The sequence below is a fragment of the Vulpes vulpes genome, chromosome 11 (assembly GCF_048418805.1).
Source record: "Vulpes vulpes isolate BD-2025 chromosome 11, VulVul3, whole genome shotgun sequence".
NCBI classification, from domain to species: Eukaryota; Metazoa; Chordata; class Mammalia; order Carnivora; family Canidae; genus Vulpes; species Vulpes vulpes.
Window position 1 is genome coordinate 61,572,836 of NC_132790.1, and position 25,815 is coordinate 61,598,650.

The following is a 25,815-nucleotide window of genomic DNA, read 5'->3' on the forward strand; positions in this document are numbered from 1 at the left end:
ACATCCTTGCCAACACTTGTTATTTCTTTTCATTCTCGCTGTTCTGACAGGTGTGAGGTGGTATTTCATTGTGGTTTTCACTTGCATTTCCCTGATTATTAATGATGTTGAGCATCTTTTCATATGTCTGTTGGCCATCTGTATGTCTTCTGTGGAGAAATGTCTGCGCAGGTCTTCTCTCCATTTTTTTAATTGGATTGTTTGGGTTTTTGATGTTGAGTTGTATGGGTTCTTTACATATTTTGAGTATTAACCCCTTACCAGATATATGTTTTCAGATGTACTCTCCCTTTCAGTAGGTTTGTCTTTCTGTTTTGTTGGTGGTTTCTTTTGCTGTGCAAAGCTTTTTATTTTGGTACAGTCCCAGTAGTTTATTTTTGCTTTTGTTTCACTTGCCTGATAAGACATATCTAGAAAAATGTTGCTATGGCTGATGTCAAAGAAATTAGTGCCTGTGTTCTCTTCTAAGACTTTTGTGGTTTCAAGTCTCACAGGTCTTGATTCCATTTTATTTTTGTGTATGGTGTAAGAAAGTAGTCCAGTTTCATTCTTTTGCATGTAGCTGTCCAGTTCTCCCAGCGCCATTCACTGAAGAGATTGTTTCTTTCCCACTGTATGTTCTTGCCTCCTTTGTCATAGATTGACCATAAGAGTATCAATTTATTTCTGGGCTTCCTATTCTGTTCCATCAGTACTGTATGTCTATTCTTAGGTCAGTACCATACTGTTCTAATCACTATAGCTCTGTACAGTATCTTGACCAGTTTGATCCATACTTAAAGTTCTTTGCCCTACATGCTTAAGGTTTGCACATGGCTATTTTTATATAAATAGGATATCAAATTCACAGTTCTGCTTCTTACAGCTTCACTTCCCTCCAGGCCTACAGAAAAGACAGAAGCTGCCTGCAATTCCTACCCATCAGATGAGAAACATTTACTTTCTTACTGCAAAACATGTCGGAAAGAATGCACTGCTGGTAAGAGAACATTCTTTGAGGAACTCTAGAAAAGGAGGAAGTTATAAAGCCCATATCAGGCTTTAAGTACATCAAAAGAAGCTGGAAAACAGTTATGGGCTAAGAGGAGAGAAAAAAAGTCATCAGGAGATCACAACGGACCACCAGCTTTTGCTTTTTTAATGGGTGGCTAGAAAACAAGCAGTAGCCAATATGCAGGACCCCGAACAATCTTTTCATTATGTCTTTTCTGATCAAACTGCTGCCAAGAAGCTGCTACATGTATGTAGATACCACATAGGGCCTTGAGCATAGGAACCAAACCTAATTGAAGTATATACTGTATTTCCCTGAAACTAGGAATCCTTCAGTTCTAAGATGCATCATTATTTTATTAAGCCCTAAGAAAGAAAAATGCTGCCAATTAAACTATGACATGATTTCTTGTTACTCAGAAAGTTCATTTTATTTTTTTTAAAGAGCCCTTTTAGACATATTCAGACATATATTTTTATAATGCATCACTCGTGGGTACTTATAAAAAGAAAAGTGAAATGAATCAGTTAAGGCAATGACAAGCAGGTCACCTGGCTGAAAGCAATTGTAAAATGCCAGTGATTTGAAAAGTACATCCCAGTTTCAGAAATGGTAAAATCTGAAAAAAAAATGTGCATCACAGAATTACTAAAATGCTGTTTTATGCCTTGCTCAGTGACAAAAATTTAGAAAGGACAAGGTAATTGTTCACAGGATAACAGTTACAAAGACATTCAATTGATTAAAAAATGTATTTATACAGAGGGGAAAGTTGAGATTATTCAACTCAAGAAAGACAAAAGAAGAAAAGGGATTTAATAATGTTCTTCAAGGACATCAAAGATTTGTTCCCAAAAGCAGTGATTTCCAACTGTTTTATTTACTTTTTTTTTTTTTTTTTTTTGGCAGCAGGATCTTTTTTTAAAAAAATATTATCCTACAAGAAACCTGCGTGTGGAGCTGTTCTGGTTAGAGGGAAAGTATCATCCCAGTCATGCCTGGGAGGTCACAGGGCTCAGGACTGGCTGAGATCCTCACCTGGAGAGTAGTTGTCACCTCTACCCACTCTCTCTGACAGCTCCAACACATGACAAAGGTCTATATCATGGCATTAACCAATTAAATTAAACATTTACCATGGTTTGTAAAATATGAAGGTGGTCATTATACAAAGATTAATCAAGCACAGAGGAATCTTGGTAACCCTCAAGAAGGAATTTCCTATATGCAGATTTGAGATGCCAAGGTGATTGCCAAAGGTAGGATGAGAATTTTTCATCAGTTATAAAAGGAGCTGTACTGACCTGAATAGGTTAAAAACACCCCGCCACAGCAAGGGGCCCCCTCTTAAGGCCTGTTCTAATTCAAGTGCTCTCCATGTCTTCAGCACTGGTCTCTGCAAATGCAAGCCTGATGTGGCTGGGTTTGGCCAGCTTTCACTCTTGCCCCATGCCCAACCAATCCCAAACCAGGCAGTTTACTGTACCCACTGTCCTCTAAAACAAATGCAATGTCACAAGTCACATATACCCTCTGAAAACAGGGAGACACACAGGCCACTTGGCAAAGCTGAAAATCCCTATCAGATAGCTCTCCATCTCCATGTGTCTTCCTCTCATTTTCTCTATTTCTTCTTCTGATACTGCTCATAAAATCCCCTTACTATTTGAAGCAATTCAATCCAGGCTCAAACCTTGCACATATCACCAGCACAGCAGCTCTGTGTCATCTTGTTGTCACCAGAGCATGCCTTGGGAATACCACCCACCCCCACCCCTTGCCCCCATCCAAACCATATAGCTCTGCAAACCCAACCCACACTCCTGGAAGGAAGATTCACCTGTACCATTTAGCCATATCAACACACAAACAACCTGTAGATTAATAATATTTCAGGATGATTAAGTAAAGCTAATTTTCCATGGGTACAATTATTAGACTAGGGTTACTGCTCCACTGAAGACCAAGGTAGGTTAGGCCAATCTGGCTGGGGAAGTGTCCCCTCCTCTGTCCCTTGTGCTCTAAGTTAGCTATATACAGAAAGCTTTTAGTGAAGGGAAATAGCTGACCCAGGTACAAGAGAACAGTTCTTCAGCTAAGGGCACTCTGTTGCTTTAAATACCAACTTAATTTCTAGCCTACTTCTCAAACCTGCCTTTGCTATAAGCAGGGATTCATCAGAAGGGAGAAAAGTCAACTCTGCAATCCCATTTTACCCTCTATACATAGGAACCATAGAAGAAAGGTTTTCTTTAACAGATGGTTTTCAATTGCATAGCATTCTATACCTAGGAAAAAAATGATGTATGGAAGTTAAGCTCTTCTACATTCTAAAGAACATAACTTTATGACCATAAGCACAAAACTGCTGATGTGACCCAGTGACTACCAAGTCAGAGGGCTTCATCAGAAAATTCATACTGAAGTGCAGCAGTCATCCTTCTGCCCTTCTGCACAAACCAACCTCAGATAAAGGGTTTGTGAAAAGAGGGCAGGCCATTAAACAGTGTTTCTATACAATTTCAGAGCTGGACGAGAGCTCAGATAGAGAAACAGGGACCTGATAAGGTGAAGTATGATGATAAAGGGCACAGAATCCTTCTGGACAGAGTTAGGGTTAGAACCCAACCCCACAACATGGTCAAAACCTTAAAGTTTTTTAAATGTCACTCGAATTCCAGATACACATTTCCCTTCTTACCAGAATTACTTCAAAAATGAGTGGGATCAGTTTGCTCTCTTCCACAAGTCTGTTAAAAAGAAATAAAAAGATAACCACACATTAGATAACTCATATTTAAACTACCCTGATCAAGGAGCACCACAGCCCCATGTTTTATTACTTAAATTCTGTGAACTAAAAACCAGATGATTAAATACTCATTTTTAATACATTGAACTACATCTATTAAATACAAGAAATATGGGGCTCTTTCAAGTGACTATTAGCTTAGCCTTACTGATCTGTAGCAAGTATAATCTTAAGTAGATTGACATTTATAAATGTAAAAATTAATTAAAATTCACAATTATTATAAAGACTATGAGACTAGACAATGCCAGCTGAAATCATGTGACCAGCCTTCATTGCACAGTTAAATTAGAAGCGTGCCACACTGTAATCTCTCATATATGCCTCATTAGCTATCTTCTCAGTATTAATGAATGAATGTAAAATGATTTTTAATCTTTTATATTTTTTAAAAAAGAGTAGACCCCAATCACCCAATAGACTTTGGGAACTTTCCCTCATCCAAATTAGTTATGAATTATTATCTATTGTGACAGAAGGTTGTTTTCATCCAACTTAAGAGAAAATAGCCTCAACAATTCTTACTAAAAACGATACTTCAGTCCCTAGATATCCTTTCAGTCCAGGGCAGTAAACCTTTTTCTGTAAAGGGTCAGATGGCAAAGATTTTAGGCTTTCCTGGGCTACACAGTCTCTACGGCAACCACTTAACTCTGTCACTACCTTGTAAAAGCAGGCATAAATAATACATAATTGAATAGCATGGCAGTGGTTCCAATAAAATTTTATTTACAAAATCAAGGATGTGCTATATCTGACCCATAAGTTATAATTTGCTGATTCCTGGTCTGTTTTAAAAATAAATCAGATTCCTTCATTTTATTAGCATTTACTTTGTATGATAAACAATAGCACTTAAGCATGCTGCCTTCATTGCGGGTATGTACAGTTTGTCTATTTCACAGAAAATCCCAGATGGATAGGAAGGGAATTTGTCATCGGGCCTCTCTAGAGCTTGTTTGTCTATGATAATACACTGATAAAAGAAAAGCCTATGAGACTTGCCAAAAATAGATCACAGTGTTAATAAATATGTGTTAAGAGAAAGTGAGGTATGGAGAGAAGTCTCAAAGACTGCAGGGAGTGCTTAGAAAGCCCATCCTATCTAAATGATTATTTCTGTAGTTCCAATATATTAGGGGATAAGGTTTTGACTACAAATATTAAATTTGTTTACAGTCTCTCACTTTCCTGGGCAACTTGAAGGTTCAGATGAGAGGCTGAAGCTCCTTACACCATGGGCCTAGGGCAGGACCAGAAAAGTACAGACTCAAAACATAGTACAAGCTCAGGCCAGCACATTCCCAGTCTTCTTCCTCAGCTCCCAAGATGTTGACCACCTCTTTCCCTGAATTGGCTTTCTAAAATTTTATGATATATACTCTTAGTAGGTCCGGACTGAAATGACACCTGAGAGTTGCCCTAGTTCTTGGCACCCCAGCCAAGAAAGTTCCCAGGACATGGGCTCCACTTCTTCTCCCATGGTACCTAGAAATGAGAGCTACTTCTTCTACACTCTCCCTCAAGATTCAGATCCAGAAGCACCCACTCACAACACCAGCACCCTCGTGACAGTATTTTTAAATAAACTCTACTGCTAGGACATGACTGTAGAAACCTCTATAATTCATTCTTATGAATTACAACTAATCCTTATCCAGGGCTTCTGCATGATGAGCAGGCTGGCTTGGACTACCTCTTCAGGCCCCTTCAACTCTCAGCTCTAGCATGCCAGGCTTCACAATTTTCTAAAACTGTGAATGTCCTTTGACAGGACATAATTCAGAACTACATCTGGTAAATGAAAAGGGAACTCGAGCTAAGTAAAAGCAATTTCAGTTAAAAAAAAAAACAAAAAACAAAAAACACAGCATTTCTATGACATTTTCAATGATTCATAAACTAAGTGTAAATTCAAAAACCAAACAAAACAACCTCTAAAGCAAGTATGGTACAAGGACAACTGCAAATGTTTACAATGAGTTAAGGCAGTGTTTTTCCAGACTGGGAAATGACCAATAAGTGCACAATGACATGAGTTCACTGGGTATTGACTAGCATTTTCTTAATTAAAATAATGAAATAGAGAATATCCAAAGCTGCCCTGTCACACGCAGTATGGTTCCACGACATTTTTGTTTTGGTTTTAGGTTTATAGATTCATAATGGGTGCTGATATAAAATGCATTTTTCTTACATGGGTCAAAGACATCTGAAATCCCCAATTTTAGATTGCTTTGGAGACAATATTTGCCTTCAATATGCTCTTAAACTTTGATTTTTAAAAATCTCTCTCCTTCTTTTAACCACCTCCTCTCATACCACAGTTGGCCCAATTAGTGGCTCGGGTTTCCGATGATCAAATCCTTGATGTGCTCTGAGTAACAGAACAATCTTCTCAGAGCTCTCTTCCTTTGATTTGTACTCTGGAGAGCAGCCCCAGTGCTCAGGCCTCTGTAGAGCAGGGAGGACAAGGCTTACCTCCAAAGAAAGCTGATGTGGCTGAGTCTCAGGGAATTAATTAGGCAGTAAGTCTTAAATTATTGGAGTAGACTTTTGCAAAAGGCTATCTTATTTTTGGGCTCTGTTCAGTGGCTGGCCACCATGATTTTAAATCACCAGCATCATTTTACTACATCAGCCTGTTATACCCTACACTCTAAAATAATATAAAATGTCTATGCGTTTATGGACAGCCTGAGGACAATAAGTAAAAAGATTTATCTGGATTTTTCTGGATTTTTTTTTAAACCAAAAACCAACAAGATTTTTTTCTGAAATTATCCCTCAACTTCAAAGGACTATGAAGATATTAACTACATCACAGTATACTATTCTTTGTTAGCCATCTAAGCACACTGTTTTTAAGTAATTCCAGATGGAAACTGAAATACCCTGCACTCCCCAACATAGGACCACTTGACATTTGGCAGGAGGGGGTCTTGTTTTTTTCTTTCCTTTAATGGTACAATTTAATAATAGATTGTATGCTGTTAAAGAGTCTTCCTTACAAAATTTTGATTCATAAGATTCACTGGGATTTTATATATCTGTGGTTTATATTATTAACAAAAAGGGTGTTGTTTGAATTAGAATTGAATACACTTAGAAATGTCTTTAGGAGACATTATTGGCATTCTAACTCCCTCCTGTGCCTAAAGTAATTGTTGCCCTCAGTGTTGGGAAACTTCTTTTTTAAGATTTTTTAAACAATTATTTATTTGAAAGAGAGAACAAGTACCAGTGAGTAGAACGGGGTCGGAGACAAGGAGCAGAGGGAGAGGGAGAAGCGGGCTCCCCACTGAGCAGGAAGCAGGACAAGGAGTTCTGGTCCCAGGATCCCGGGATAATAACCTGAGCTGAACGCAGATGCTTAGCCGACTGAGCCACCCAAGTGCCCCAGTGTTGGGAAACTTTCTAAAAGTTTTATTTACTGATGCTTCATAATTCAATCTAAATATAAAGTATATCTAGTGACAGATACAAATAACTAGATGCAATTTAGGTAGGAAAAGTAGGAACAGGGAGATTCCTCTGCTTCTGTTCAGAAGTGAGTTGGGCTTCATTTCAAACCACTGTTAACATTTTTTAAACTTTCCTTTGAAACATAAAGACTATCTTGAGTTGAACCAAGAATAAGAATTAAAAATAACTAAATAAAATGCTACCATACTGCTATTTATTCAAGGAAAAGAGGAGCCAGGAGGAGGTACAGGGAGGGAAAGGAAAGTCTCTTCCTACCTTGGGCTCAGGTTTGCAAGACAAGGAGCGCAGCCCCAACGGTGATTAAATGGGTCTAAGGAGACACCAGATTTGGTCATGGCACTGCAGTGTCAGGTTTGCTTGACTGCTTCTGGTTTTTACCTGCCCATGTAGCAAGCAAGCACCAGAAATCAAGGTCCTCCATCTCCGCAGTCAGCCCTATCCACTGGGGACACTGTCCATCCCTCCAAAGGGCTTCTCCATCTACTGTCCCTGCATTTCAACAATTCATGTTGTCATATAAACCTTACTTAGTCCTGGAGATTTTTTTTCCTGAAATCTATCTCAGCACTCAAACTATTACCAACTCTATTAAGTATTTGCCATGGGCTAATCTTATAAACTCAAAATCCATACCTTCAAACTTGGGAGTCAAATAGCTTAAGAGACTCTGAAGACTGTACAAACAGAAATAAGTTTTAGCAGAGATGTAGGTTCTGTACAAACAGAAGTAAGTTCTAGCAGAGATAACAGGTGATAAGGGAACCAATCCGGAGAAAACCCAACAAGCCCAGACCAGGAAGAAGAGGTGTTCACAAGCGTTAAAGAATTGGCCTTATACTGAGAGGGTGAGCAGGGGGATTGGCACAGCCTGAGTAGTAAAAGGATGACGTGAAAGATGGAGCAGAATGATGTAACCTTGGACGCCATACCAAGAAGTCTAGATTTTACCTACACGTGACAGGGAAATGATGAAAGATTTTCAGCAGAGAATGACACAGTAGGATTTACTGTTCAAGCTCCAATCAGACAGTAATGTGTAAAATGAGCAGGGGAAGGAGTACAGTCCAGAACATTCCTACTCAAAGAATGGTCTGCAGACCAGAACCAGCCTGCACACTCTCACAAGTCTGTGACAAGACAGCTACCCAAACTGGAAAGATTATTTCTGTCTGTTGGGTCTGATGATAAGAAATTTGAACTTTGTAGCAGTTTAAAACATGACTCCACCAAAATATGATGAAACATGGGATATTTGCATATAGCTGCAAAATAGTTCCCCACAAAGAAATTTACAGTGGAGAAACATGGCAGACACCATCTTAACCAAGGGAGCATGTTTCACATCACCAGAAATAAGACAATGACATCACACACACCCTGATATCATGCACTGAGGAGGACACACCATTGCTTTGGAGGTACTTTTGCCAAAACTACAAACCTCAATCTAATCATGAAAAAAAAACACCAAACTCAAATTGAGTGGCATCTTACAAAGTAACTACCCAGTGCACTTCGACAGTGTTAAAGCTATAAAAGGCAAGGGAAGAGTGAGGAGCTGTCCCTAACTCAGAGGGATTCCTATTAGGTAAGAAGACTAAATGCAGTGTAGAACCCTAGATCAGACCCCAGACTAGAGAAAAGACATTAGTGGGAAAACTGACAAAATCAGAATAAGATCTGCAGCTTAGTTAATATTATTGTATCAATGTTAATTTCTTGGTTTTGATAACAAGTTGTTAACATTCGTGGAAGCAGGGTGAAAGGCATATGGAAATTCTTTGTACTACCTTTATAACTTTTATGTAGGGATTAAAATTATTTCAATATTGAAAGTTTTGGTTTTTGTTTGTTTTGGGGGTTTTTGTTTTGTTTGGTTTGGTTTTGCTTTATGGCTCCCAAATTCTTTGACTCCCCTCTCTGAGATGTGGGATCTGTGTCATCTCTCCGTGAGGCTGGCCAGGTTTGTAATGGTTTTGACCAACAGTGTAGTACAGAAGTGACACTGTATGACTTCTGCTTATATTCTGAGTACCTTTTTCAGCTTTGACTTTTATAATATTTTATAAAAATATGTTTCCTGGTTACCTTTGTGGCATAACAAACTATTCTAAACTTTGTGTCATAAAGCAATGACTACTTTATGATCCTAGTGAATTATTTGGGTCATGGATTTGGACAGGGCATGCTGAGGATGACCTGTCCTCATTTGCTGATGGCAGCTGTGAAGACACAAAGGTTGGCGTTGGCTAGAACAGCAGGGGGGCTGGAGGCATCTGCAGACTTTTTTATTTATTTAAATTCAACTAGCCAACATATAATACATCATTAGTTTCAGATGTGGAGTTCAGTAATTCATCAGTTGATCTGTAGGTTTCTTTGCTCACATGTCACATGGGGTGACTCAGAAAAGGCTCAATTAATTCTGCCCAGGGACCACCTGCTGCCACCCTCTCCAAATGGCCTGGCCTCTCAAGCATAGCAGCTGGGTGCCAAGAGGGAGCATTCCTAGACAACCAGGTGGAAACTGCCCGGGCTTTTCACCCTCAGCCTTGGGACACACAGTATCACTTCCACTGCATTCTAAATGGCTAACAAGCCAGTCTTTAAGGTCAGCTCAGCCTGGAGTGGAGGAGAAACAGTCATCTCCTGATGGGGAAGTAGACAAAGAGCATGCAGGATGGGAGATTTTTTTGTAGCCATTTTTTGTAAGACTCAACCTGCCACAGCACTGGTCCACAGCACACTGAAATTTTAAAAACTGTTTCTTCACCACAGTTAGTGTAACATTAGTTTAGAACCAGAGAGAATGGTTAACAGTTAATAGAATAGTTAATAGTTAGTAACAGTTAATAGGCTACTACAGCAATCCAAAGGAGTCATAACTCAGGCCTCATATTTGTTTTCTATTGCTGAATAACAAATTAGCACAAATTCAGTGTTGTGAAGTGATACCCATTCCTTCATTAATTCAAAGTTCTGTTGGTCAGAAATCTAGCTCTGCATGGCTGGGTTACCTGCTCAGAGGACCATAAATCTGGAACTAAGGTGTCAGTGATGCCAACTTCCCCTTTGGAGGCTGGGTGACAATGGGATATGTTTTTAATCACATTCTCTTGTTGACAGAATGCAGTTCCTTGCAGCTATAGGACTGTGGGCTGTCTTTTCTTGTTGGCTACCAGCCATGGGTCCCTCTCAGACCCTACAGGCTGCTCACATTCCTTGGTACATGGATTCTTCCATCTGTAAAGCCAGCAAGAGGACTCTCCTTCATGTAAAATCCTTGAGCTTCAAATCTCTTTGACACCCCAGTCTCTGACCTCTAGGCCACTCCTAATCATTCCTATGATTAGTAAGCCCATCTGGATGATCTTCATATTTTAAGGTCCATTAGTTTGGGACCTTAATTACATCTGCAATGTTCCTTCACAGCAGCACTAAATTACTGTTTCACTGAGTAACACCTTCTGGGAATCTGGAAGGCCACCTGGAAATTCCATCCATTCCACGCGCCTCATCTTTTTTTTTTTTTTTTTTTTTTTAAGATTTTATTCATTTATTCATGAGAGACACACAGAGGCAGAGACACAGGCAGAGAGTTGAGGGACTCGATCCCAGGATCCTGGGATCATGACCTGAACCAAAGACAGATGCTCAACCACAAAGCACCCAGGCATCCTCTTACCTCCTTTTTAAAGGAATAATTCATATTGAGTTCTTTGAATAAGCTGCTTGTGGTCAACTTATCTAGAAACCCTAAATAGATGCTGGACTTTTTAAAACTTCAACAATGCTGGTTAGGAGTTTAAGAGTTACTATTTGTTTATAACTGAGGACTAGACTACAAACAAAGCTTTTTCATTTCTTATGACTTACATAATTTGCCAGCCTAGTGGACCAACAGCAATCATTTTAAATTAAAAAAAATAAAAGATGTTTGACCATCTTTAACATCAAGCTGAATTTCAAATTATTGGTCTAGTTGAATCAGCTTCAAAAAGAAATGGTTTTATAATGTGTAGCTATGGCATGATATTATGTCTAGCCTGAAAGCAGGAATATTTGTAATGTTTCTCCTTGAAATGTTTGCCCTTGCCTGCAATGCTTGCTAATCCTCTTGCACAGAATTGCAGAAGTCTTACCAAGGGTACACATCTAAGGAGGTATTTTTCACAAGAAAGGGGCAGGGTTGAAATTTTAGCATCTCTGGCCAAAACATTTTTAGATCTGGTCCTTTTACAAAGACCCAAAGAGTCCTTCGTAGGGGCAAGCATTATACCTCTTCCTTGAAGAAGTTTATACCCCCGTGGGCAAAAAACATATACAATATAAAAATAACTTAATTCAACTTATAAAGCTGACTGCTTCATTTGCTGAGAAAGTCCCAAAATTAAGTTAGAATACAAAGCTATTCCAGAATGTACCTCCCACATACAGAATCTCCCATTGCCTCAAAGAGCATGAAAAAGACAGGAATTTCAGTAAGAAACTATGGTTAAGCACAAAGCAAATATTTTCCAATAGAAAGGAGATTTATATACATTTAAAACTGTACATTATATCAACCACTGTGCCAAATGCTTTTCATCCATTACCTCAGTGAATACACAATATAAGCCTGTGATGCCCCACATCTGTTGAACAAGGCCCCAGCCTATTCCATCACAGAAAGTAAAGAAGGTGAGATGGAAGAGCTGTGCCCCAAAGGACCTCCACACGGTATGTGGACCTCATGTGCAAAAATCTCCCTGCCTCCCTCTAACTCCAGGTGCTACCAGTGCCCAAAGGTCACAGTTTGTCCAGGGCCTTACACTAACTGTCCCCACACAGGCAACAACATTCTTGTTCACCAGCCCAGGGCTTTGGTTCCTTTGTCCCCACATCCTTTCTGCTCTGCCTGGGTCCTGGGCCCTGACCCTTTGTCTTTCTGAAGACTGTGGCTCTGCAGCTGGTTCCTTTTCTCTAATAATTCTTTGAATCCTTGGCACTCTTCCCAAGACATGATTGTCTGGTCACATAGCTCTAGATCTGCACTCCAGATAAGAAGCATGTGGCTTCTTGCACCAGAGCAGGGAGGGGACTAATCGAAAAAACCACTATCAGTAAGATAAGTGAGATAAAGGACTCCAAGGGCACAAACCAGAGACAAGTCCCTAAGAGGACCACCAGATTTCACATGTGGCCAGCATCTCTTTTCTGCTACAGATGTGAGCCTAGCACTATAAAAAAGAAAAAAAAAATTGTATAAAAGTCCTTAAATTCTTTTCAATTTAATGAACCTACCTATTTTCCATGGTCCCTTTTTGTCCTGTTACTTAATGAAATGTAAGAGGTTTTTTTTGGAATCTACTTAAAGTCAGGTTAAGATCTGTCTCTCTTTTCTTTCACACACTCATTAATATACTGAGTATCCATTAGGTGCCATGCATTAAGCTAAGTTAGAGTTATATCAGGTATTATAAATGCTAGGAGAGATGTCTATAAAGGGTATAGAAGGGGTGCGCCTGGCTGGCTCAGTCAGTAAAGCAAGCAACTCTTGATCAGGAGTTGTAAGTTCCAGCCCCACGATGGGTGTAGAGATTACTTAAAATCTTTAAAAAAAAAAAAAAAAAAAAAAAAGTACAGGAGTGACAACAGAAATACAGCTGACCCTTGAGTAACACATGGGGTAGGGGCGCTGACTCCCTGCAGTTAAAAAAAAATCCATGTGTAACTTCTGACTCCCCCAAAACTTAACTACTAATAGCCTACAGTTGGTCTGAAGCCTTACCAATAATATAAACAACCCATTAGCACATACTTTGTATATTATATGATTATACACTACATTCTTACAATAAAGTAAGCTAGAGAAAAAAATGTTAAGGAGATCATAAGGATGGAAAAATACATTTACAGTACTGTACTGTACATTTAAAGTACTGTACTGTACTGTGTTTACAGGAAACAATCCACCTGAGTAGGCCTACACAGTTCAAACCCATGTTGTTCAGGGGTCAGCTATAGTCTTTTCTGCCTGAGAAGCCTAACAAAGGCTTCAAAGTGAATCAACAATGACAACAGTACACACAGTTACCATGTGGAACTTGGTTCCCACAGATGTACATGTGGTAACTCACTGGATCCTAACAACAACAAAAAAATCCTAGGAGTCAGGTAATATGATGATGATGATGAATTTTTTTCACATGAGAAACTGAGATACAAGGAAGTAAATTGGTCAAGTGACAAGGAGGTGGGCAGAGATATCGACCGAGGCGGCTTAGATCACACCCCACAGTACAGGTACTTCTTGAGTTGAACCCTAAAAGAGGAGTAGGTTATTGACAGGCAGAGAATAGATGCAGGGGGAGGAGGAGGACAGGTAGGGATGAATTATGCCCTGAGCAAAGAGAACAGCATAACAAAGAGCTCATTATAGGCAGTGAAAAGCAAGTGAACAGGCACATTTGTTGCAGTAGTAGAAGGAGTAAAGAGAAGAGAATTAAAAATCAGGCTGGAGGAATAAACCAGAGCAGATCACAAAAGATCTTGTCAGCCATGCTGAGGAGCTTAAAACTTATCCCCTGGATGTGGGTTGGTCAACTCCAGCCTGCAAGCCAAATCTTGCTGGCCACCATCATTTCTATGGCCCAAAACATACACATGGTTGTTACATTTCTAAATGCTTGCAGAAAAAAATCAAAAGAATATTTCATGACATTTGAAACTGCATGAATTTCAATTTTCAGTCTTCATAAAGTTTTCTTAAAACACAGCCATGCTCATTCATTTACATATTATCTCAGGCTGCTTTTACAATGCAACACTAGGGCTGAGTAGTTGCCACATGGCCCATGTGGCCGGAAATGCCTAAAATATTTACTATCTGGCCTTTTAGAGAAAGTTTGCCAAGCCCTACTCTGGGTGACTAGCTGCTACTATGAGCCTGATTAGGCAAAATGAGGTCATTTCCAGTTTTATATTTTTACAATGGTTATTCAGGTTACAGTGAGGAGGATGGACTGGAAACAAAAAAGACTGGGAACAGGAAGATCAGTTAGCTGATAATGACTACTCTCAAAATAAGAAGTGATAAGCACCAAAGCAGGTGTAAATTGGAAAAGAAAAATGAGAGAGATCAATGAGGTTGTATCAACAGGATTTCAAAATCTACTGGATGCAGGAGAGAAAGAGGATACAAGAAATACAGAATGACTCCAGGTGCTTGATCTGTCCTACCTGGGGCCACCATGATGACCACCACCAGAACAATTCCCATCACAACAAGCAATCACATGGAAACTACTACACATCACACACTGGGTGTAATCAGCACCTTACCTCTCACCCAATCCTTACCATGATGTAGGAATGAGTCACCTCGTTCTATAGAGACAGAAACTAAAATTGAAACTTATCCAAGTAACATAGCTAATTAATTTCTGAGTTCATAATGTTAACTGCTCTAAGACACTATAATATATAGAGGGTAAACTTGCTTTGCATTAGAAAATGAATTAAGTTCTGAAAAATGAGCGACAAGTAGAAGTAGACTGAGGGTAGAAACCCAAAGCACACCAACATTTAGAGAGTTGACAGGAAAAAAAAAAACACCCAGTGGTGTCAATGTTCACAGAGTGCAGGAAGCAAAGATGTCAGTGAATGGAATGGAAGAGAATTAGAAAGAACACCTTAACACCCTACTCAACCTCCTGGATGTTTTGACCTTAGGTTCAGTCCCACTTTCTATAAGTTATACTTGTATTACGCTGAGTAACTCTCCAAGCTTATTTCAGGAGTTATTTCTAAGATCAATATGTGATACTATGGTACTAACAAACAATATAGAATGATGATTAACTTGAAGCCATTGAACTGAAGGCTACCTCGTGGACTCTCAAAACCACCAAGATGAGTGATGGATTATCATTAATGCTAATGTTTGATAAGAACCACTAGCCCAAAATGAGTAGGTATGTTTTTAACAAATAAGAGTTTTTTCCTGATTATAGAAAATAATTATTAGAAATCACACTAAAAATAGGCAAGATCTGAATAGATATTTTTCCAAAAAAAGACATACAGATGGTCAACAGGTACATGAAAATATGCTCAACATCATTATCATCATGGAAACATAAATCAAAACCACAATGAGTTATCACTTCATACCTGTTAGAATGACTTATTGAAAAGACTAGAAATAACAAACGTTGGTGAAGTTGTAGAAAAAAAGAGTACCCTTGTGCCCTGTTGATCAGAATATAAATTAATGCAGCCATTGAGGAAAACAATATGGAGGTTCCTAGAAAATTAAAAATAGGACTGTCATACGATCCAACAATTCCACTTATAGGTATTTATCCAAAGAAAACAAAAACATTAATTTGAAAAGGCATAGGCACCCTCATGTTCACTGCAGTATTCTTTATTATAGCCAAGATACAGAAAGAAGCCCAAGCATCCATCGATGAGTGGATGGAGAAAGAAGATGTGGTGTATGTATACATACACATACACATACACATACACATACACACACACACAGAGTGGTATATTATGCAGCCATTTAAAAAAACTAAAAACCTTGCCATTTCTGACAATACGGATGGACCTTGGGGGCATTATGGTAAGTGCAGTAAGTCAGATAAAGACAATTACTATATGATCTCCCTTATATGTAGAATCTAAACAAAACAAATAAACAACCCAGACAAAATCCAGCTCACATATACAAAGGAAAGACTTATAGTTACCAGAAGCTAGGTCTGAGTGGGTATGGAAGAAATGTGTGAACTGTTTGACTTTTTTCGTATAGTTTAAATAAATTGAATATAAATAAACAAATGAAAAAAGAACAAGGCAGGCAGATATACTCTACCAGTTACCAAAGTTTATTATAAAACTTCAATAAAACAGAGTATGGTATTACTTTAAAACCTCTGACAAATCAAATTAGGTGGAGAGAAAAAATCTTAATTTTGTAATACCTATTTATATAAAATTATTTATATAAAATATAGAAATACAGAAGCAAGAAATATAGCATATTGCCTTTGGGAAAAGTAGAAAAACTGTACAAAGAAAATATTACAGTCCCAGGGCTGTAACAAAATCATTAATAATTGATTTTGTTAATCAAAATCAGCTGGGTGGCTCAGCTGGTTAAGTATCTGCCCTCGGCTCAGGCCATGTTCTCAAGGTCCTGGGATTGGGCCCGATGTTGAGAGGAAGAGGAGTCTGCTTCTCCCTCTCCCTCTGCCTCTAACCTTGCTTGTTCTGTCTCTAATAAATAAAATCTTTAAAAAAAAAATCAGGAAATTCTGAAGTATTATTTACTTGTCTTCTATTTATATAAGGCATAGGATCCACCTCATCTGGAAAATAACAGCTACCATTTCTTGTGCATGTTACTCTAACCCTTGCACAGCCACATCTCATTTAATGTCTAATGACACTTATAGAAGAAGACACTGAAGCACAGGCTAGTAAAGCAATATTCTCACAACCACTCACAAGCCAGTAATGATTCTGGAATTAGAACTGGAATCTGCCTAATTTAAACTGTATTATATCAGAATAGAGTGGGAGAAAACAGTCAACTCATACCATATATACTGGGGCTTATTAAAAATATTTTCCTGGAGATCCCTGGGTGGGGCAGAGGTTTGGCGCCTGCGTTTGGCCCAGGGCGCGATCCTGGAGACCCGGGATCGAGTCCCACGTCAGGCTCCCGGTGCATGGAGCCTGCTTCTCCCTCTGCCTATGTCTCTGCCTCTCTCTCTCTGTCTCTCATAAACAAATAAATATTTAAAAAAATAAAAATAAAAATATTTTCCCATGCCATTAAATACTCATTTAAAATATGAGTTCTTGTACCTTCATAGTTTTCTAACCTATAAGGTAGCTAACCCTCTATTGAGGGATCCTTGTTTTCCACTTTTTACTATTACTCACTAGGAAAAAAAAAAAAAAAACATAGTGGTTAAGGGATCACTTCAAAGGAGTTCGAATCCTCACTCAATTGTCCTAGCTCTGTGCTCCTGGGTGAGCACAAGCTTATTTTCTTTGTATGTAATATCACCCCCTACTTCATTTTGTGAGGTTGAAGAGTAAATAAGATTGTGCGCATGAAGCATACAACACTGTCTGGAACATATTAAGCTCTCTTTGAAGACAGATACTACCTATCTTTACTTTCATTGTGATTGCTGTTTTTTATTAGAGAGAGAGAAAGAGAAAGTGTGAGAGGGAGTGAGAGGGTGGGGCAGAGGGAGAAGGAAAGAGAGAATCTGAAGCAGGTTCCATTCCCAGTGTGGAGCCTGACATGGGGCTTGACATGGGGTTCAACATAGGGCTCGATCCCAGGACCCTGAGACCATGACCTGAGCTGAAACCTGGAGTCAGATGCTTAACTGAGTGAGCCACCCCAGGGCCCCAGCTTTCATTGCTGTCTTAAATAATGTATTAATGGACATTCTCATATACAAATATTTGTGCATATCTTTTACTATTCTCTTAAGAAATATTCCTAGAAGTTGAATCAAAGGACATTTAAAGTTTAACACATATTGACACCTTGCATGTCACAAAAGATGTGCTAATTTATAAAACTGTAAAGTTTCACTAGCTTCTCAACAAGGTGCTGTTAAAAAAAAAAACTGCCAATTTGACTTTTTTATTATCTTAATGGAATTTTCTTGATTACTAATTTAGGGTTACTCTCTTTCATATTTATTGTTAGGAAGGCCCTTTTCATACCCTTTGTCCATTTTCCCTTTGGACTATCCTACTTTAGAATTTCAAAATAACTAATGAAGTCTGTCCCTAAAAGCTGACCGTTTTGTTTACTTTGTAATAGTTGAATTTATAACTGCAAGTAGACAGAAGACACACACACACAAAATAGTACATTTTGAGGGTATGAAGTGTCTCAGAGGCATTTACCTCAATGAAGACCCATGGTTAGTCTCCTTCACTGCCTGGGGTTTTTTTCCAATGTTATACTCTATGGCAAGGAATCCTAAGTGATAACACATGTTCAAGATGGTAATAAAACTGTGCCAGGAAAGTCACAGAACATTTGAAACTCAGACCACTGTTTAGTCTGGCAGCTCTCATGCTCTTTAATTATATCACAGAGGCCCCGTCTGTACAGCAGACAGCAGACACTGTAATATATTCTGACCAATAACTGTTATCACACAAAATCAGAAGACTTGATAAGGAGGAGGATATGGTGTTGAGACATGAGAAATAAATTGGGAGTCTGTATTTCATGCTTCATGTCGCATTCCATTCCATTGGGCTTCACTTTGTTCTATGGAGTTGACAGTGACAGGTGTACACAATATACTCACAGACAATGCATGGCTTTATCAAAAGTAGATAAACAACAACAAAAATGAGTCTGTAGCAAAAGTACTGTACTATTTCTGAAATGGTAAATTTTCTTGGTAAATCACCAAAAGAGAGTACAAATATTAAAACAGAACTCTGATGCTAAAATCGGCCAAACGGTACCAAAGGATCTATTCTTTCAGACTTTAGAAGGTACAATGATCATACCATTTTCTAGTTGTAAAAACCAAAGAAATAAAGGCTTATAAATTAACTGTATGAATCAAAAAGAGACCCAATAACCATATAAACACAAAATGTAAGGGCACCATAGAAATGCTTTATAGAAAGACAACGGTATCATCCCTCTTTGCCACTGTTCTCAATGCTGCACATTTTAACACCATTGGAAGCAAAATAAATTTGTTTTACAAGTGCAAAATAACCAAAAGGCATTAACTGATGAGTCAAAAATCAAAGAAGCCAATAAGGAAAGTTGGAAACTCCCACCAAGTAAAGATAAATATATACATTTATCTTTATATCTATATATCTTTATATATAGATTGGTTCAACTGTCATCTCTACACATTCCTTAATGAGCCTATAAAATAAAGATGTTAGCCTGATATTGAAAAGACAAGTAATTTAAAGACTATTCCTTTTAAATCCTGAAGATAATGATGCCGATGGTGGCTGGAGAAAAGGAAACCTGTTTATAATGGTAGAAAATAAAGTCGATTGCTTTGATGCCACACCAAAGTGTACATGAAAACGAAGTATTGCACTGAAGGTAACAATGCTTAGATGGCTAATGGCCTTGAGAGCTTGTGAAGGTTGGTTTTCCCAGTGCCACCATAAGAGCCATCTACTCATGGGCACTGCCACTCCCACCCTGCACCATCACTTCTACTGGCACACAGACCATCTTGAGCTTTCACCTCCCCACTAAATTAGCTGGAAAAGTTCACTCTTCACTAACACAACAATGTCTGCACAAACCCCACAGAAAGGTTGCTCTATACAACCCAAGTCATTTCTCAGTAATTCCTACACAATTGAAGAGCCTGCCACTGAATTAAGCCCAACACTTCACTTCACTCAGGTGTGTGATCTAGCACTGGAATTTACATCACATCCTGACAGCCCAGGTTAGACCTCCTGCAGTCAAGTAACCATGGTACTTGAGCACTATGATCTTTGCAATGCTTCCATGTTGCCTTGACGATGGCCAGTTTGCAGAACAGTCGCTGGCTCTGTCTGGAGGTCCAGCAAGCCTAGGGCCGTTGACAGCGAGGAACTGAGAAGATGATTAGGGATGTGTGGGCTGTAGTGCACTGCCCACTTGTCCAGGGCTCCACCAAGTTTCATTAGTAAACACCTGAAGAATCACAGCCCCAAAGTATGGCCCTAAAGGTGTTAAGTCTGTGCAAATAATGAGTGGGTGATAAGATATGACCAAGGGCATGGCACACCTGAGATTTAACCCACATTCTAGGTATATATATATATAGCAAGGAACTTGGATGTTCAAAGAGAATGTGTAGGAATGCTCCAAAAACCTATACAATCCTCAACTCATAAAAACCACTACCCCTAAAACCTAGAATACCCAGGCTAAGCCCTATCTCTCTAAGAAGGGTTCTAGAGAAGACTGAGACCCCCAAAAAGGTGAGTCCCTCTGTTTTATCTGAAAGGGTTAAAAATAAACAGTAATGAACATACTTTAATGGTTTATTAAGAAAAATGTAATACTTTTTTCCACAGGGAAAATAATTACTACTTATTTTTAAAGGCAAGTATAAAAAGAGGACCTCATAAAAATAATGATCACCACAATGACCACCACTTTTCAGTGACCAAAATACCATTTTTACTATGGGTCTTATAATAGGAAACAATGGATAATAACAAATGATAACAGTCTCAAACAGAAATGCATAAACAAGTCCTTCATACAGTGTTAGTATTGTTTTCATAAATATTCTACAAATGGGAATCTATGATCTAGTTTCCAATTATCTAAATAGAAATGCAATACCTTGACCTCACAATTCATTGACTTCATTGCTTCCAAACACTTTTCTTATCCCATCCTCATGCATCCAGTTTCTACAGTTTTAGGGCCCTAATGGCAACTTTCACTTCAAAAGTCTCACTTACAAGCTTCCCAAAGGCACAACACCACTTCCTAACACCCCAGCTCAATGATCTTTCCACTCATGCAGGGGTTCCAACACTTCTCCATTAGGGAACACTGCAGGGGACAGGATGTCAGTCTACCAGGGGACACCTCCTGGGAAACAGGATGTCAGTCTAGCAAGCCACTTCCTACCCTCTTGCTTCATTGGTTTTAGCCTTCCTCCAAGATTAAGTTGGGCAACTTTTCTAATAAAGGATCAGAAAGTAAATACTTTTGGCTTTGCAAGCCATATGATCTCTTTCAAAACTACTCAGCTGTGCCACTGTAATGCAAAAGCAACTACAGACAATAAGCAAATCCATGTGGTTGTGTTCTGATAATATTATCTTTACAAAAGCAGGTGGGCTGGATTCGGCCCATAAACTGTAGTTAATCAACCTCGGTACTAGATCATTCTCATCAACATAGAAATGTCTCTAAACTATTGCTCATCCTAAAAAGAAACAAGAAATGCCCTATCTCCTCCCAGCTCCCCATTTTCAGCTCTCCTTTAGAGTCAAACTTTCTCCAGAATTACTGAGGCACCACCTCATAATTCCCTCCTCAATGAACTATACCAGGCTTTTGCCCCACATGCCAGTGAAAATAACCCCTAAGGAATTTACTCCTACTGCCACAATAATGTTTACTTCCCCATCCTCATCTTACAGACACTCACAGGAGCATCAAACATTGTGAGTATTCCCTTCCTCTGAGAGTCCTTGAAAATCAGAGGCTTGCTGCTTTACTTCTGACGCAAGCATTCAGGCAGCCAGTCAACTCTACCATTTTCCTAGGGAAGCCGTGAGCACTGGCTCAAAATAGCTGGCCTCAACCCCACACTCCCCATTCTCAAATGCTGCTTTCTGTTCTTTGCACCACTAACTAAAATTAAGTTTTTTTCAATCAATTTCCTTGTTTATTGTCTATGATCCCCATGAAATCATAATCTTCAGGAAAACCAGGGAAATGTCTGTTCTCAGTGAACACAACTATTTGTGGGGTGATGCAAGGAATGAATAAAGAATATTAACTTTTCTTGCAGGAAGAAAACTATCAAAACTGACTCTGTTCTGAAGGTCCATAATCTTATGACAGAAATAAACTGCAAAACTTCAAGAGCTTCTGTGGAGAACCAAAAAGAAGCAAATGAATTTTCCTGTGGGCAAGTAAGGGAATACTTCAGGGGAAAATGTTAGGTATCATTTTGTTAAAGGTGGTGATATCCCTGAACATCTATTTAGACACAGAAGGAAGGAACTGTGAATTATTGTTGATTGTAGCCCCCAAAATACCAAGGGCCACTCTGACTAAACAACTAAATGCTGGCTTCTGACATGACATGCAGTGAGTGGCTCAAACCTGGGCACCATGTGGCAAGAGACATTACCATGTGGGACTTTTAGCCAGCTACTGCCTGTTACACCATAAACTATCACTGAGCCCACAGGAGTCAAAAGAGAAAAACTGAAATGACCAAGCATATAGGCAATGAGAAAGTTCAAAGATTAAGTTGTTTTTTTGGTTTTGTTTTGTTTTTTAAGATTTTATTTATTTGACGGGGGCGGGGAGGGGGGGCAGAAGGAGAAGGAGAAGCAGACTCCCCACTGAGCAGGCAACCTGATGCAGGGCTCAATCCTAGGACCCTGAGCCGAAGGCAGACACTTAGCCAATTTAGCTACCCAGGTGCCCCAAAGATTATTTCTTTTTTTTTTTTATTGGAGTTCAATTTGTCAACATATAGCATAACACTTAGTGCTCATCCCATCAAGTGCCCCCCTCAGTGCCCGTCACACATTCACCCCCACTCCCCCCCCCGCCCACTCCCCTTCCACCACCCCTTGTTCGTTTCCGAGAGTTAAGAGTCTCTCATGTTCTGTCTCCTTCTCTATTTCCCACTCACTTTTTCTCCTTTCCCCTTTATTCCCTTTCACTATTTTTTATATTCCCCAAATGAATGAGACCATATAATGTTTGTCCATCTCTGATTGACTTATTTCACTCAGCATAATACCCTCCAGTTCCATCCACATTGAAGCAAATGGTGGGTATTTGTCATTTCTAATGGCTGAGGAATATTCCATTGTATAGTGGCTGCACCAGTTCACATTCCCACCAACAGTGCAAGAGGGTTCCCTTTTCTCCGCATCCTCTCCAACATTTGTGGTTTCCTGCCTTGTTTATTTTCCCCATTCTCACTGGTGTGAGGTGGTATCTCATTGTGGTTTTGATTTATATTTCCCTGATGGCCAGTGATGCGGAGCATTTTCTCATGGGCTTCTTGGCCATGTCTATGTCTTCCTCTGTGAGATTTCTGTTCATGTCTTTTGCTCATTTCATGATTGGATTGTTTGTTTCTTTGCTGTTGACTTTAATAAGTTCTATATAGATTTTGGATACTAGTCCTTTATCTGATACATCATTTGCAAATATCTTCTCCCATTCTGTAGGTTTTCTTTCAGTTTTTTTGACTTTTTCTTTTGCTGTGTAAAAGCTTCTTATCTTGATGAAGTCCCAATAGTTCATTTTTGCTTTTGTTTCTCTTGCCTTCGTGGATGTATCTTGCAAGAAGTTGCTGTGGCCAGTTCAAAAAGGATGTTGCTGGAGTTCTCCTCTAGGATTTTGATGGAATCTTGTCTCACATTTAGATCTTTCATCCATTTTGAGTTTATCTTTGTGTATGGTAAGAGAGTGGTCCAGTTTCATTCTTCTGCGTGCAGCTGTCCAATTTTCCCAGCACCATTTATTGAAGAGACTTTTTCCAGTGGATAGTCTTTCCTCCTTTGTCGAATATTAGTTGACCATAAAGTTGAGGGTCCACTTCTGGGTTCTCTATTCTGTTCCATTGATCTATGTGTCTGTTTTTGTGCCAGTACCACACTGTCTTGATGACCACAGCTTTGTAGTACAACCTGAAATCTGGCATTGTGATGCCCCCAGATATGGTTTTCTTTTTTAAAATTCCCCTGGCTATTCGGGGTCTTTTCTGATTCCACACAAATCTTAAAATAATTTGTTCCAACTCTCTGAAGAAACTCCATGGTATTTTGATGGGGATTGCATTAATTGTGTAAATTGCCCTGGGTAACACTGACATTTTCACAATATTAATTCTGCCAATCCATGAGCATGGAATATTTTTCCATCTCTTTGTGTCTTCCTCAATTTCTTTCAGAAGTGTTCTATAGTTTTTAGGGTATAGATCTTTTACCTCTTTGGTTAGGTTTATTCCTAGGTATCTTATGCTTTTGGGTGCAATTGTAAATGGGATTGACTCCTTAATTTCTCTTTCTTCAGTCTCATTGTTAGTGTATAGAAATGCCATTGATTTCTGGGCATTGATTTTGTATCCTGCCATGCTACCAAATTGCTGTATGAGTTCTAGCAATCTTGGGGTGGAGGCTTTTGGGTTTCCTATGTAGAGTATCATGTCATCGGCGAAGAGGGAGAGTTTGACTTCCTCTTTGCCAATTTGAATGCCTTTTATTTCTTTTTGTTGCCTGATCGCTGAGGCTAGGACTTCTAGTACTATGTTGAATAGCAGTGGTGAGAGTGGACGTCTCTGTCTTGTTCCTGATCTTAGGGGAAAGGCTCCCAGTGCTTCCCCACAGAGAATGATATTTTCTGTGGGCTTTTCATAGATGGTTTTTAAGATGCTGAGGAATGTTCCCTCTATCCCTACACTCTGAAGAGTTTTGATGAGGAATGGATGCTGTATTTTGTCAAATGCTTTCTCTGCATCTATTGAGAGGATCATATGGTTCTTGTTTTTGCTTTTGCTGATATGATCAATCACATTGATTGCTTTACGAGTGTTGAAGCAACCCTGCATCCCAAGGATAAATCCCACTTGGTCATGATGAATAATCTTCTTAATGTATTGTTGGATCCTATTGGCTAGTATCTTGTTGAGAATTTTTGCATCCATGTTCATCAGGGATATTGGTCTGTAATTCTCCTTTTTGGTGGGGTCTTTGTCTGGTTTTGGAATTAAGGTGATGCTGACCTCATAGAACGAGTTTGGAAGTACTCCATCTCTTTTTATTTTTTGGAACAGCTTTAGTAGAATAGGTATGGTTTCTTCTTTAAACGTTTGATAGAGTCCCCCTGGGAAGCCATCTGGCCCTGGACTTTTGTGTCTTGGGAGATTTTCGATGACTGCTTCAATTTCCTCCCTGGTTATTGGCCTGTTCAGGTTTTCTATTTCTTCCGGTTCCAGTTTTGGTAGTTTGTGGTTTTCCAGAAATGCGTCTATTTCTTCTAGGTTGCCTAATTTATTGGCGTATAGCTGTTCATAACATGTTTTTAAAATTGTTCGTATTTCCTTGGTGTTGGTGGTGATCTCTCCTCTCTCATTCATGATTTTATTAATTTGAGTCTTCTCTCTCTTCTTTTTAATAAGGCTGGCTAATGGTTTATCTATCTTATTAATTCTTTCAAAGAACAAACTCCTGGTTTTGTTAATCTATTCCACAGTTCTTCTGGTCTCGATTTCGTTGAGTTCTGCTCGAATCTTTATTAACTCTCTTCTTCTGCTGGGTGTAGGATCTATTTGCTGTTTCTTCTCCAACTCCTTGAGGTGCAAGGTTAACTTTTGTATTTGAGTTCTTTCCAGTTTTTGGATGGATGCTTGTATTGCAATGTATTTCCCCCTCCGGACTGCTTTTGCTGTATCCCAAAGATTTTTAATGCTTATATCTACATTCTCATTAGTTTCCAGAAATCTTTTTAATTCTTCTCTAATTTCCTGGTTGACCCTTTCATCTTTTAGCAGGATGGTCCTTAACCTCCACGTGCTTGAAATCCTTCCAAGTTTCTTCTTGTGATTTAGTTCTTATTTCAAAGCATTATGGTCTGAAAATATGCAGCTGAGGATCCCAATCTTTTGGTATCGATTAAGACCTGATTTGGGACCCAGTATGTGGTCTATTCTGGAGAAAGTTCCATGTGCACTTGAGAAGAATGTGTATTCAGTTGTGTTTGGATGTAAAGTCCTGTAAATATCTGTGAAATCCATCT

At 39.0% G+C, this 25,815-nt stretch overlaps 1 protein-coding gene across 2 annotated transcripts in view; it reads right to left on the reverse strand.

Annotated features, from left to right (window-relative positions):
* The window catches only part of ULK4 (unc-51 like kinase 4), a 589,543-nt gene that overhangs the window by 294,750 nt on the left and 268,978 nt on the right, over window positions 1-25,815 (reverse strand). For both annotated transcript variants that reach the window (XM_026000954.2, XM_072726539.1), the window contains exon 31: window positions 3,696-3,744. In XM_026000954.2, the coding sequence (XP_025856739.1) occupies window positions 3,696-3,744 (49 nt within the window). The remainder of the gene's footprint in view (window positions 1-3,695; window positions 3,745-25,815) is intronic.